The sequence below is a fragment of the Sorex fumeus genome, unplaced genomic scaffold (assembly GCF_029834395.1).
Source record: "Sorex fumeus unplaced genomic scaffold, SorFum_2.1 ptg000061l, whole genome shotgun sequence".
In the NCBI taxonomy this organism is placed as follows: Eukaryota; Metazoa; Chordata; class Mammalia; order Eulipotyphla; family Soricidae; genus Sorex; species Sorex fumeus.
The window spans coordinates 5,404,166-5,418,778 of record NW_026606118.1 but is presented as its reverse complement, the minus strand read 5'-3'; the positions used below and the strand labels follow the sequence as shown (position 1 = coordinate 5,418,778).

At 59.9% G+C, this 14,613-nt stretch overlaps 1 protein-coding gene across 4 annotated transcripts in view; it reads left to right on the top strand.

Annotated features, from left to right (window-relative positions):
- Window positions 1-1,313: 1,313 nt before the first annotated feature.
- The window catches only part of TMEM181 (transmembrane protein 181), a 38,150-nt gene continuing 24,850 nt past the window's right edge, over window positions 1,314-14,613 (top strand). For 2 of the 4 annotated variants that reach the window (XM_056126146.1, XM_056126145.1), the window contains exon 1: window positions 12,076-12,213. In XM_056126146.1, the coding sequence (XP_055982121.1) occupies window positions 12,206-12,213 (8 nt within the window). In that variant the 5' untranslated portion in view covers window positions 12,076-12,205. Of the gene's footprint in view, window positions 1,613-12,075; window positions 12,214-14,613 lie in introns of those variants that run through there. The other 2 variants (XM_056126144.1, XM_056126143.1) reach the window with 2 other exon arrangements.

The following is a 14,613-nucleotide window of genomic DNA, read 5'->3' as shown; positions in this document are numbered from 1 at the left end:
CGTGCCTGGAAGTTGGGGTGGGCTGCTGTCACAGGCAACCACCAGCCTCTCACCCTCTGGGACTCGCTCCCTGTCATCTCGCGGTAAGAAAGCCAGATTTCCTTCCACAGAGATGAAGAACAGAAGATGCAGCGCCTCCCAAGCCTAGGACCACAAGACAGACCCCAAAACTCCAAACCCAGCCCACTCCAGGGGCTCTGAAATGGAATCTGCCCCTGCCTGGGAGACGTGGTGATGTACACAGGCACCAGACAAAACGTATCGATCTCCTGGCAGGCTGACCAGACTGTAGGTGGGGACACAGTCACCACCCAGAGCAGGTGTCTCACACATAAGGAGACCATGTCCTCTACAGACAAGTGTTGTCTTGGATGGATGTGTTTTGATGTGTGAGCTGTGCTTCTCCAGCTGGTAGGCGTTACAGAGAACGGAAATACACTTGCCTGCGCCTTTCTTTGTTATAATGCGTAATGTTGAAGGTGAGAGAAAGCTGATGGGTGGAGCACATACTTTGCATTCAGTGGACCCCAGTTGACCCTGGCACCACTTTGCCCCCCCACACACAGCTAAGGAGCAACCACAAGCAGCTAGCCAGTCGCTCGGAGTGTGATCTCTAAGGATAGACAGGTAATGGGTGGTAGAGATACGTAGTAGATTGATGTAGCAATAGTTGATAGATAATGTTATGGTAGTGGGAATGGTTTGAAATGCTTTATTCAGGCAGAGGACAGCACAGGGATTAAAAATCTTGCCTTGCATGTAAAGAGCCCGCCCCCAGTTCGATCCCCAGCACCCTAAAGGATCCCAAGCCCCGCCAGGAGTGACCCCTGAGCACAGAACCAGGAGTAATCCCTGAGCACCGCTGGGAGTGGCCTACAAAACAAAACAACCCAAGGCGGGCACGATAGTACAGTGAGGAGGGGGCTTTCTCGCACGCGGCTGACCGGGGTTCGATCCTCGGCATCTTCTGTGGTCCCCCGAACACCGCCAGGAGTAATTTCTGAGTGCAAAGCCAAGCGTAATCCCTGAGCATCGCCGGGTGTGACCCAAAAAGGCAAAAATAAATAAAAAAAAAAAAAAAACACAAAACCCCCGAACAGCCGCCGCCGGGAGCGCAGCGTTCCACTTGGGCGAGCGGCACTGGGCGGGGCGCGGGCGCGGCGCTGTCCGCGGTGCTGAAGCCGAGCCGGACTCGCCGCGCGGGTTCCCGGCCGCTGCTCCCGCTTTTCTGGCCTGGGACCCCGTTTCTTGGGTCCGGCTTGACGTTGCAGTCTGGGCGGCAGGTGACCTTGCATGGGGTTCCACCCCCGCCCGGCTCCCTCCGCCCCTGCGCAGCGGCGGTGGGCGCGGCCCCCTCGCCGCCGCCCGCCCGGGTGGTGCCACGTCGCCGCGGCGGCGCCCGGGGCCCCCTCCCTGCGCGCACCCCACCTGCTCCCGCATCCCCGGCGCGGGCGCGCACAGGCGGGCGGCGGGGCGCGGGCATGGACGCCGAGTACCCGGCCTGGGAGCCCCCGCTCTGCAGCGAGCTCAAGCGCCTGTGCAAGCGTTTGCAGGAGGCCTACCGCGAGCTGCGCGAGGACCTCACGCCCTTCCGAGATGAGCGTTTCTACAGGTAGGGTGGGCGCGGGGCGGGCGGGCCGACCCGGAGCTGGGGGAGGGCCGCGCTCCGGCTCGGGGTTAGGGACCCGCCCGGGATCCTACCACCCCCCACCTTGGGCCGCGGGCGCCCGCGCTGGCTGGTCCTTCTGCGCCCCTGCATCCCCGGCCGCGTGCGCGTTTAGGGCGCGCGGTCACTCCCCCCTGCACCCCGAGCCCAGCGGGGAGGGGCTTGGCCTCTCCACTCAGGCTTTGGGCCTCGTGGGAATCCCGAGGGTGCTGGGGTCCGTGTCTCAGCACCCCCTTGTTCCAGTGCCTCTCTGGGGACCCGCGATTCCCAGGGGCGCCCCTCGCCTTCCCCGCTCCCCCTCCTCCGCCTTGCGCTTCTGTTACCACGGTAACTCCCCCTGCTACCGGGTCCTCTGCCGACAGCGACCCGCGCCCGCCCGAGGGAGGCCTGCCTGGTCCCCGCCTCAGCATGGCGAGCTCTGCGGCGGGGTGGGCGTCGGTACCACCCACCCCAGCCCAGAGCCCTGCGTGCAGGCGCAGAAATGAATCACGCGGAGCAGCCAATCCTGCCCAAAGCCCCACGCCTCCCCAGGGAAAGATTGCTCACAGTTGTGGGGTAGAAAAGCCCATTTTAAAAATACGTGTATAATCCCAAGATCATAGAGTGTGGCTTTGACTGCCTCTTGCAATCCAGTCAGCGCTGAAGCCCTGGTGGGGAGAGTTGAAAGGACCAACCCGCCGACAGAGGGGTGGGGGCGCGCCCAGAGATACGGAAACCACAGAGTGAGCCTGAGGGCTAGGGGTTTCTGGGGGTCTCCAGGGCCTCAGCTGGGGCTCAGGGATTGTGCAGTGCCAGGAACTGTTGAGCTATCTCCCTACCCCCCCTCTCTCTCTCTATATATATATACATATATATATATATATGTATATAAAACTTGATTTTCTTTCCCACTAATTTCCTCAGTTTTGTTTTCTGGATCCCCCCCACCCCCGCCCCTGCCCCTGACTGTATTTTTCTTCTCTAGAGTTTGGGCCACCCCAGTGGAGCTCAGAACTTATTCCTGGCTCTGGGCTCATGGATCACTCCTGGAGGGGCACCATTTGGTTTGATCCCTGTGGGTGCCAGGGAGGGATGAAACCTCAGTTGGTGGCGTGCACGGCGCGCGCCCTACCCACGGTGCTCACTGGCTGCCTGGTATCTTATTTCTTGGGAGCACTTCCTGTTCCCTCCCCTCCCCCTTTCCTTCACCGCTGCTGGCGTTGTCAGGATGACGGGCTGTGCTGCTCTGGTGCTCCCACATTTAGCGGCTCACGTGTTCTCGGGTGGTGAATCGGGGGCCCTGTGTCAGAATGTGGTGCTCCCACACTTGGCCACGAGCTCCCTGAGGCACTTGCACACACACACACACACACACACACACACACACACACACACACCCCACCCCCTCTGCCACGGCTCAGGCCCTGGGTGTAGATGTCGCCGGGGCCACTACGGTGCTCGCTCACCAGCTCTCCTGAGCACTGTCATCCTCTCAGTTGTGCCGTTCCCTGGGGGCGGGCATTGCACTGTGGTGCCCGCACACACCCTGGTGTCGTGGCTTGGAGGCACTTGCCGTGCAGGAGACCACAGGCATCAGGGCCACCTGGGCTGGTCCTGACCTATGTGGGGCACTAGGGATTTGAACTCGTGACCATGTGCTTGCAGCCAGGTGCCCTAAGCCCCCGAGCTGTTCCTCTAGACCTGTGGCAACTCTTCTCTGGCTGAGAAGCTGTGGACAGGTTGTGTTGTAGGGACAAGAGGACCTGTCCATCACCGGTGAATGTGCAAGGGGCTCACCTTCGATTCATTATGTCAGTCAACAGTTCCCAAGTTGTTCTCTGCTCCTGTTGTTAGTCCAGATGTTGGGGAGTGGGGAGTGGCGGAGAGGTGGTCAGGGTCCCTGCTTCCACGGACTTCCAGGCAATAAACAGGGCTGTGCGTCCCAGGCTGAGAGCTCCAACAACAACCTGCAGGTGTAAATGTGACGTGGGGCAACACTTTAGTGGAAATGACAGGAGTTGTCCATTGGACCCTCTTTTCTTTTTTCTTCTTTTTTTCTTTTTTTTTTTAAATTTTATTGAATCACCATCAGATAGTTACAAGCTTCCATGTTTGGGTTCCAATCACACAATGATCAAACACCCATCCCTCCACCAGCGCACATTCCCCACCACCAATACCCCCGGTATACCCCCCCCCACTTCCCACTCTCCCCCTGCCTCCATGGCAGACAATTTTCCCCATACTCTCTCTCTACTTTGGGGCATTGTTTTGCTATATAACTACTGAGAGACCATCATGTCTGTGGGCCCTCTTTTCTTAAAAGAATTTTAAAAATTATAATACCATGATTGGCCAGGTTGGACTCTTCTTAAATTGTAGGTCTAGAGGCTGGAGTGGTCGTAGAGCAGGGAGGACCCTTGCCTTGCACACAGCCAACCCGGGTTCCATCCCTGGCATCCATATGGTTCCCTTGAGCGCTGCCAGGAGAAATTCCTGAGTTCAGAGCCAGGAATAAACCTTGAGCATCTCCGAGTGTGTCCCCAAACCCTAAATAAATAAATAACTGTGAGTCAAGACCTCCTGTGGGGCGCATCACTGACCGTGAGAGTCACTCCCGAATGGGCCACCGTAAACGGTTTCTAAATGCGCAACCAAAACCAAATTCAAACTCAAACGCGCTGTGAACCCCAGGGGACTGAGCGTGTCTCGCAGTAGGAAGGGGCCACAAGAGCACAGCGTGAGAAGCCCCGCATCACGTGGGGAAGTTCCGGGGAAGAAAGGACAAGCGCAGAACTCCCAAGGCCCTGGGAACATGGCATGTTCTGAAGATGGCGTGTCTGGCATGGGCAGATGCTGGAGACAGGGCTGTGTGGGGCCTGGACGGTGACACTGAGAGAGGGGGTCTCCCAGGGTGAGCACATCCAGCCTGAGGGTTACTGCACGCGGCAGTGTGAGCTGGCTGCGATGCTCCTGCATCTGGGTCAGATGCTGCTCGCTGGCCCCAACATCCATGGTCAGAGGCTGACCATGGACCCAGCCGCTGCATCCGTGGTCAGACGTGGCTCTCTGACCCCACCCATCCCAAGGCCCATCCCAGGGAAGGGATTAACTTGGCCCCCTGCTCTGAGAACTGCAGCTTGTCTTACCCCTGCCATGGCAGAGGCTGCAGTGCGGTGCAGTGGGGCCCTGCTGGCCCTCCTGCCCGCCCGGTGGTTCCTGCAGAGGTTGGAGCAGGTTGCACGCGGGGAGTTGCAGAGCGGAGACTTAGAGCTGCCGCCTCTCGGGCTGGAAGATGAACTTGCTACTCTGATTCCTGCTCTTGCTCTTCTCACCATCCCCGTTTCGATATGTGGCACTGCCCCAAAGGGCCAGGGACTCTCGCGTGGTTGTCAGTTTCCTCCGAATGGGGAACAGCCAGGAGGCACCACCAATGGTGCGGCCGGGAAGAAAGAACCCACCGTCCCCCCCCTCCCTGGGACTCCTCTGGGGGTCAGTAGTAGTTGCCACACAGGACAAGGTGAGAGCGAGAGAGTGAGTGTGTGGGCACCTTTGGGAGGAGGTGGGAAACCTGTTGTGTCCCCTGTACCTCCTGGGCAATGGGAACCCTGGCCACAAGTGGACACTCAAGCCCTGGACTGGACTTGATGCTCCAGTGGTCTCCTGATGTCATAATTTACACTCCATTGTTTACCAAGTTGTTCCTGATGGTTTGTCACAGGCATTCAATATCCAACCCCAATCCCTGCCCCCCCACTGTCACCTTCCTCCACCACTGTCCCCTTTTCCCCAACCACCCCTCCAGCCTAACCACCCCCTCCCCCGTAGCAGCCCACAATAATCTCTTTTCCATCGCTTGTTACCATTAAATGACTACCAGAATGATTAATTATTTTTTGTTTTTTGGGTCACACCTGGCGATGCACAGGGGTTCCTCCTGGCTCATGCACTCAGGAATTACTCCTAGAGGTGCTCACGGGATCCTATGGGATGCTGGGAATCAAACCCGGCTCGGCCACAAGCAAGGCAAACGCCCTACCCGCTGTGCTATCTCTTCAGCCCCGACTACCAGAATGATTAAAAAAAAAAAATCTGTAGAAGAAAATGTGTGAAAATTGACGCTTCTCACCATGGGGACACCAAGTCCCTGCCTGAGGGCTTACTGAGCTGTTGTTGCAGTTGAACCTCTGGTGTTCGTGTGTTTGTTAGTCGAGCTTAGTTGGTGTCTCCGTTACACTCCCATCCAATCTGCTGCATCCTACTGGAATGTTAGTATTGTAGAGTTTGGAGACGTCACACGGCCGTGAATGCAGTTACGCAGTTCAGAAAATCCAGAATATTGAACTGGGTTGTCTGGCCAGAGTTCTGGCGGCAGCTCTGGGGAGTGAGTGAGTTGCTGGGGCAGGGCTGGCCTGGGGTTTCAGCGAAGAACGCGTGTCTGAGAAATGTTTGCTGCTGGTCCATCACTTTTCAAGATTCCTTTCTGAGTCTCTGGAACAGGGCAGGTAGAAAAGCTTGCATGGTGGCAGTGATGAGACCGGGGGTGGGGGGCAGGCGTGGGGGGCATGTCTTGGGGGTTACAGGAAGGTTCGGGGGAGGTCACCCAGCCCGACTCTGAGAAGGCCTGGAGTTTTCAGCCAAAAAAACCAAAAAAACAAACAAACAAAAACCAACCAAACAAACAACAACAAAAATAACCCAAACAACAACAAAACATTTACCAGAATTGTTCAGCACCTGAGGCTCTGTCCTGTGGCAGTGGAGTTGGGCTGGAGCTACGAGGATGGCTTTGGGGCCAGACAGTGGCACCTGGTGCTTTGGGGGACACGCACAAGGCAAAGTGCCCTACCCACCCCACTGTACTGGGCCCTGATGCTTCTCGATTTTGAATTTATTTTTATTTCTTTTATTTGTCATTCCACTTCCCTTTATTCACGATAAAGGGGGGCCCTGGGGCCTGGCCCTGGTGCTGTGTGGGCCGTGCTGGGCCGTCCACACTTGCCTGCTGTCGGGTGCCTCTCTGGACGTTGGTGGTGGGCAGGGGGAATGGAGTGGCCAGGAGTGATTTCCAGGTTTCCAGAAGCTGCATCCTGTGACTTCTGTGAACCCAGCTGGGTCTGTCTCGTGCGCAGAACTTGGTTTTTGTTTTGCTTTGGTTTGGGGGCCACACCCAGCAATGTTCAGGGCTTACTTCTGGCTCTACATTCAGGGGTCACTCCTGGTGGGACGCGGGGGAACCATCTGGGGTGGGAAGGATTGACCCGGGATGGCTTCATGCAACGCAAGCGCCCTTCCCGCTGTGCCGTGGCGAGCACTTGACTGGAGTTGCGTTCCCTTGCCCACGCTCAGGGCTAGTGCCCAGGAGCCGGAGCCAGAGATGCCAGTGGAAGAAACCGTCAGGGGGAGCTCTGGCAAGTGGGGACCCAGGTTTGCCCGCAAGGATCCTGATTGAGCCCAGGGCTGGGTGGCAGGCGAGGAATGTTCCAGATTAAGATGGTCTTTGTGCATCTCCATCTCTTCCAGGGGACACGTTCGCCAACCGGGCAGAGCCTGGGGGTCTACCTGGGGTTCCCTCGGCTAACACAGCTCAGAGGCCCTCCTCCCCGCACCCCTGATTCAAGTAGCTGCACCCACTCAGGCTCCCAGGCCGGAGGAGAATTTCCTATTCAAAGCCAAGCTGCTTTCCCTGCTGACCAAGCCCATCAGGATGTCAGCCTTGACATCTCAGAGCTCACTTTTCTTTCTGTATGTTTTTTGGCAGGGGCGGGGGTGGGGGAGCAGCATACCTGGTGCTCAGGGCTTACTCCTGGCTCTGTGCTTACGGATAACTGTTTGCAGGGTTCGGGGGGGCATAGGAGATGTCAGGGATTGAACCCACATCTGCTCTGTGCAAGGCAAGCGCCCTGCCCACTGTACTACCTCTTTGCCCCCCCCCCATTTTTACTGGAAACAATCACTGAGTACTAGCACCTTCGCCTCTCCGTCTCTTATTTGGGGCGGAAACAGCATCTCTGGAGGGTAGACTCGAAACTGTCTACCCTGTGACCAACTGTGTTGGTCTCAATGCTGCTGAGTCTGAGTGTAGCCTCCAGACTCTTCAGGGTCCTTGGGGCCACACCCAGCCCCAACCCCACCCTGGGGTTCTCCCACCCTTGCTCAGCTGCCCCAAGGAGACTCTTGCCTGGTAAGACTCCTTTGTGATGTCCCCTCCGGATGAGGGACCTCCCTGGCTGCACAACCTTAAGTCCCCCACCCCCACCGCCTGCCGGGAGCTGTGATGTGCAACACTGCCCCCTGCTGGCACACGCTTCCTCTCACACGTGCCCCACAGAGGCTCTTGGCCCTGGGGAGTGTGTGTCAGTCACGCCCTGTAGCCCCTTTCGGGCTCTTGCTTTGAAAGACTTGGCTTGGAGCTGGACACTCACGAAGGGCTCATGCCTTTCTTGGGACCCGGGGCCTTTCTCCTCCTGCCTCCCAAAGTTTCTCGGGCTTCTCGGGGACCGTATGGTGCCAGGGTAGAGCCCCCCGCACTCCAGTGTGAGAAGCCCCCGGCCAGTCTCCCCCCTCAGACTATGGCTTTTTATTCTGTTTTGGGGTCGTACCCAGTGATGCGCAGGGCTTACTCCTGAGTCTGAATCACTCCTGGCAGGGCTCAGGTGGCCTTACGTGGTGCCGGGGTTGAACCCAGGTGAGTTGCACGCAAGGCAAACACCTACCCGCCGTGCCATCTGTCTGGTCCGAACTGTGGCGTTTTTTTAAGCCAGTGGGTCGGGGAGAATGAGCACAGCTGTTCCTGTTCCGGCGCCGCTACACTCCAGCTGGGTCGCCCGCGCTCGGTGCCAGCCATTATTCATTATTACCAAGACGGCAGAGCCCAGAGCGTTGCCACAAAGTGGTAGACAAATGGCACTTGTTCAATTAGGACGTGGGTCGGAAACCTCCGCTATAGCCACGCTCGTTCCTAGGGCACCGGGAACCCCTGCAGGTGGCCCATGGGTGGTGGCTTTCCGAGTGGGGCAGACAGCTCACTTTCTGGGTCCACGGGCAGCTGAGCTTGACTCTGGTGCTTTTCTAGAAGGAACTGACACCTGCCGGAGGCTGGCCGGCTCTTGGGAGATGAACTGAACATCGGGTGTGAGTGTGGCTGTCAGAGAGACGGGTCTCATTTGCCCTCCTGGTTGCTTCTGGAACAGGCTCAGGCCCCGTGTACAGCCGCCTTCCTGACCAAGCAGCCCGGTCATCATACAACAGGGTTTTAGATGGCTGTAGTCAGAGCGAAGTGAATTCCCTCTGGGGCCTCGGGCCTCTGTAGCGACTGTAGCTCGGCTGTGCCTGACCCTGCCACCTCTGCAACACCCGGGCCCCAACGCTGAGCATCCAGGTCGGGGTCAGGGGCTATTGGCTCTCAGAGGCAGTCTTGGTGGCCTCTGACCCGCAGGCCTGAGTCTCCCGCCTGGGAAGCGGGCGGCAGTCACTCAGCGCTGTCACGGGGCGGGTGTGCAGGAAGGCTGGTGCGCACACGCTGTGCAGCCCGTAACGGGGGGAGGGGAGAGTGCCCACACCCACGTACTCTCAGGCTGAGAGACAGAGCTGGACTCCATCCTGGAGCTGCTGCCTGCCCGGAGGAAGGGGACAAGCAAAAGCCGGCTAGTCCAGCAATAGGACAGTGGGGAGGGGACTTGCTTTGCAAGTTCGATCCTGTGTGGTCCCTGGGGACCACCAGGAGTGATTCCTGAACACAGAGCAGGAGCAAGCCCCCAGCATTGCCAGGTGTGGGCCCCAAGCAAAAACAAAAACTTGGGGGGGTGGGAATCATGTTTCATTGTCAACCACAGGCCCTCCCGCCCCACCCCCACCCCGTCCAGCCCAATCCCTCCCCCGTCCCGCCCCGTCACGCCCTGTCACGAGGTTTGACTGTCAGCAGGTATCGCAGGGCACCTTTGGTCACTGTGCTGGCCGGATGACTCGTCCATGTGTCCAGGTTGTGTTTCTAAGCTGCGTGTCCAGCACCTATGATGCCCAGTTGATTTTGAAAGAACAAACAGGGAAGGAAAAAGCACAAGCCACGTGCTTCTGCTGCGGGGCGGCTGGCAGAAGTTACTGGAAGGTGATCTAGGCCCTTGAGGGGCTTTTTAAAAGGAGGAGTCCAAGACGACTGGAGCACGGGACAGCAGATAGGGCACTTGCCTCACACTCAGCAGACCCAGATTCAATCCCGGGCACCACACCCCAGCCTGCCAGGACTGATTCCTGAGTGCAGAGTCAGGACCAAGCCCCTGAGTACCCCTGACAGAGGCAAAAAAAGCAAAAAAAAAAAAAAAAAAAAAAAAAAAAAAAAAAAGAAAAGGAGTCCAGGGCCAGAAAGATAGTACTGGGGCAGGAGAGAGAGTACCAGAGAGAGAGAGAGAGAGAGAGAGAGAGAGAGAGAGAGAGAGATAGTATCAGAGAGACAGACAGACAGACAGAGAACGGGGCAGAGAGACTGTACAGAGGGAAGGAGCTCGCCTTGCAGTGACTGATGCTGGCTTGTTCCCCAGCACCATGTATGGTCCCGCGAGCCCTACAGGATGATCCCTGAGCACAGAGCCAGAAGTGAGCCGTGTGCATTTCCAACTGTGCCTTACCTTCAAACTACAAAAAATTCAGTTCCTGTGAAAACCCGTGGTTCCATGGGGTAGTGGAACCCCATCCACGGCGCTGTATCAGGAGGGGCTGGGAGGCCCCCAGCTCTGCCCTGTGTCTGGTGAAAGGCGCCTCCTGCTGGGGGCTGAGCTGACTGTGAGGGGGGCCCAGGGCCAGCACAGGCGCTCTCTTCCATACCGGGTGGGGACCGACCCCCTGCAGTCACCTTCAGAGCAGGCTCCAGCGCTCTGTCCCCTGCCAGGCCCAGCCCCAAAGGCCTGGTGTTTGGGGCCCTTCCCCTCAGTGTCCAAAAAAGCCACTATTTTGCGACAAGGTGTGAACCAGAGTCGAGCTGGCGGCATGCGTGGGATTGGGGGTTGGACCCTGGGCACTGCATGCGACCATGGATGTGCTCCAGCCGCTCAGCCTGAGAAATACTCTGCCTTCCCAGAGGAACGGCTGCTTGGCCCATCTTAGGGCCGCTCTGGGGCTATTCCTGGCTCTGCTCAGGAGAGTGACCCTGGGAGCAGGGGTGCTCTGGGGACCATGCCCCGTGCCAGGAATCCAACTGGGCCCCGCAGGTGCCAGGCGAGCGCCCGAACCCGTTCCCTTGCGGCTGAGGAATAATCTTTCACGGGTTGTACCAGATGAATCCAGCCTGAGGGGCCGCTTACTGTAGTAACTGAGGTCCAGGGGCACATTGCCGGCTGCCCCCACCCTCGGCTTGTTCTCTCCAACTTGACCCCAAAACCGTGCTCCCTCTCCCGCCCTTCCTCCTTGCCGTGCGCGGAGGCGACGAGAAAGCTTGGAGCGTCGAAAGGACACTCGCCCCGCGCGCGGGTCCCCGGGCCAGCCTCAAGGGCCAGCCTCAAGGCCGCGTCGGTAGCGAAGATGGGACGGGGACACGTGGGCAGGAAGGTCCAGTCCCGGGTCTCCACGGCGGACTCCAAACCCGCGCCACGCGGGCATTTGGACCCACGTTCCGAAGAGAGTGTGGCGGGTCCTCCCTCGAGGAGCTGCGCGCGGCGAGCGCGTCGGGGTGAGCGCCAGGCCGGACCCGGGTCCGTGCGCCCTTCCCGGGGGTCGCAGCGCCCGCAGGCAGCTCGCCTCGAGGCTCCCCCCAGTCCCGTGGGACTCTGGGGTCGCGGGTGCGGCCCCGCCCCAGGACCCCGCGCCCCTTCTGAGGCCCCGACTTGCGGGTTCCCACGCGCTGAAAGCGGGCGGTGGAGAACCGAGGAGCAGGAGCCAGTCGTTTGTTCATTCATTCATTCATTCATTCATTCATTCATTCATTCATTCCCGGAGAACCCGGAATGAGGCCTCGGCTCCGGGCGGGGAACACCCCCACCCGCGTCAGCACCCCGTTTCTATCCGTAATCCTCCCCCTTCCCGCCCCGCCTCCCCCGCGCCCACCCGCGGGGTCCCGCTCAGCCCAGCAGCGCCCCCCGCACGCCTCGCCCTGCCCGCCTGGCCCCGCCTGCGCGCCTCCCCTCTCTCCGCCCACCCCCACAGCTCCCACCCCGCAGGCCGCCAGCCCCACCCCCTCTCGCCCGCCCCGCCCCCCTCCTGCAGACCCCGAGTCCCTCCTTCCCTCTGGCCCTCCCTCTGCACCCTTCCCTCCCTCCCGCCCCCTGCACCCACCCCTGCGTCCAGGCACTACCCGCTGCGCCCTCCCCTCCGCCCGCCCCTGGCACCCCCTGCAGCTCCCTTCCCGCCCGCCCCCTGCACCCCTGCACCCCCCTTCCCGCCCGCCCCCTGCACCCCCCGTCTCCCCCGGCCCTCGCGCCCCGCTCCCGGCCCCGCCCGGCCGCGCCGCTTCCGCGCACGTGACGGCGGCGTCGCGCTGACGCGTGTGGCGGCCGCGCTCGGACCGCTGTCGGGTTGCGGCGGTGGCAGCCGGGCGGGTGCGGGGCCGGGCGGACTCGGGGCGCCGCCGCCATGGAACCGTGAGTGCGACCGGCGGGCGGGGGTCCGGGGTCCCGGGAGGCCCTGCCGGGGGAGCGGCCCGGCGCCCCCCGCCCGGACACGTCGGCGGCTCCGCGCGCTCGGCGAGTTCTGGCGGCCGCGCCGGGCCGGGCCGGGCCCGGAGGAGGTGCAGGGGGTACCCGGTGGGTGCCCGGCGACGCCCGCGCGAGTCCCGGAGCTTTGACGCAGCGCGCGCCGAGGGGTCCCGGGCGCAGGGAAGGGGCGCGGCGGGACGGAGAGCGCTGGCCGGCGCGCCCGGGAGCCGGAGCCGGGATGGTGCCCGCGCGGTTCCGCCCGCGCCGCCGGAGTTTCCGGCCTCGGCCGGTCACTCGAGCCCCGCACAGGACCCGGCCACCCTGGAAGGTCCCTCCGGCGGGACCCTTGGAAGGTGTAGGGGAGCCCCCGGCGGACGTTGCGGTGCGTCCTGCCGGGGCCGGGTGCGGGGAGCCCCCGGCAGGGCGCGGGGCCGAGCGCTGGCCGCGTAGCAGTGTCCAGACCCCGGCGGCGGCCTTCTCGGAAGGACAGTTTGGTTCGGACTCCAGCCCAGCCCTGTTGGTGGAAACTACGCTCCTCGCCCCCAGCAGACGCTCAGCCCGCTGCTCCCCTCCTGCTCTTGGTCCCGGGCTGGCCTGTGCCCATCCGCTCTCCAGGGCACCTGAGACCCATCAGCTCCCCAGGACACCTGTGACACATCCTCTCCCCAGGGCATCTGTGATGCATCCGCTCCCCAGGGCACCTGTGACCCCCCCCCTCGCCCCCAGCTTCCCAGGGCATCCGTGACCCCCAGCTTCCTTAGGACACCTGTGACCTGTCAGCTTTGAAGGGGACAGGCTTCTGTCGCTGCTGCAGCATCTCTGCCTGCGGTGGGCTGCTGTCTGTTGTGGACAGTGTTTGCGTGGGTTTCTGTCTGGCCAGCCACTAACGTAGGCGCTGTCCGTGCTGGACGGCTTCGGGTCACTCCCCTATGCTCCGTGTGGGACAGCGTTTGTGACCCGTGTCAGGTGGGCTGGTCCTTTTGCACGTGGATGTCCAGGCTTTCCAGGAACTTACTGAGCAGACCGTCCTGGGCCTACTTGTGGTTTGTTGCCAGTTTTATTGTAGATTTGTTGGCCACGTCCACACCCGTCCGGGGCCCGTCTCAAAAGAGTCCTCCGCGCTCAGCCTTCCACCTTTATTCAGGACTGATCTTAGCTGCGACCTCTCATAGGTGGTTTCTTCCTCTAAACCCATTTTGTTGAAGTTTCCTTGAGGTTTTTCTCCCCATGTGTGGTCTAGCGTCTGTGATGTATTTGATATGCCAAACACAGTAACAATTGTCACAATGGAGACGTTACTGGGCCCGCTCGAGAAAATCGATGAACAACGGGAGGACAGTGACAGTGTGGACATTAAAGTTTTTTTCTGTGCGTCTGTTGAGAAGGTTGGGTGGTATCTTAATCCTTCCTTCCATGGAGGTGGTTTCTCACGTCGATGGTGTTGCAGCGGTCGGATCCTTCTTGTGTTCCGGAGTGAACCCCACTTGCTCCTGCCGTCCCGCCTTTGAATGCCTTGTTCAGTCATGTTGCCGTTATTTGGTCGAGGACTTTTGGCTTCCTTCACCCGGACTCTCGGGCTGTGTTTATTATTTTTACTTTATGTGGCGTGTTCTTGTCTGGAGGACGCTGAACTCTTGAGCTGAGTTTGGGGATACCCAGTGGGTAACCGTAGGATCCCTGTTCTGATGGTTCTCGGGAGAGTTGCAGGCTAACTCCGTCCACTGTGGGGACCCGTCTCAGGATGCCATCAGGCCTGGCCTGACACTTCCAGGAGGGAGTCGAGTCGAGTCAAGTCAAGTCAAGCAGGAGTCGACCAACTCCGCCTGCTTGCTTATCGGTGCTCTTGTTTCTTGAGTCGGCCCCAGTCACGTGGAATTCCCTCTGGGTTCTGCTTCTGCTGCTTCCTGGAGATTTAGTTTTGTCAATTGTCAGTTTATCTCAGGGTATTTTTCTTTCAAATTTCTTTGTTGACATCTTCATTGGCCGGTGGTTGTTCCTAGCGCGTTGTTTAACTTCTGGGTGTGTGTGTGTGCGCGTGCGCGCGTGTGATTTTTCTAGTTGACTTTCTCTAAGTGATTTGGTTTCAGACCACTGTGGGCTGAGAGAGGGTCAAATGTGATTTATTTTCTCGAACTGCTTTGCGTCTCTCCGGGGCCATCTGGTCCGGGTCCTCTGCAGCCCAGTTTCCTTGACGACACCCCTGGGGTCAGCCCAGGGCTGGGTCAGATGTCCAGGTTCCGCCTGCGACTGTCGCTCCAGACCTTTGGGCCTGCTAATATTTGCTTTGTGCGGCTCAGCGCTGCCTCCACAGCTGTGACAGGCTCTCACTGGTTGTTCCTTTGTCCT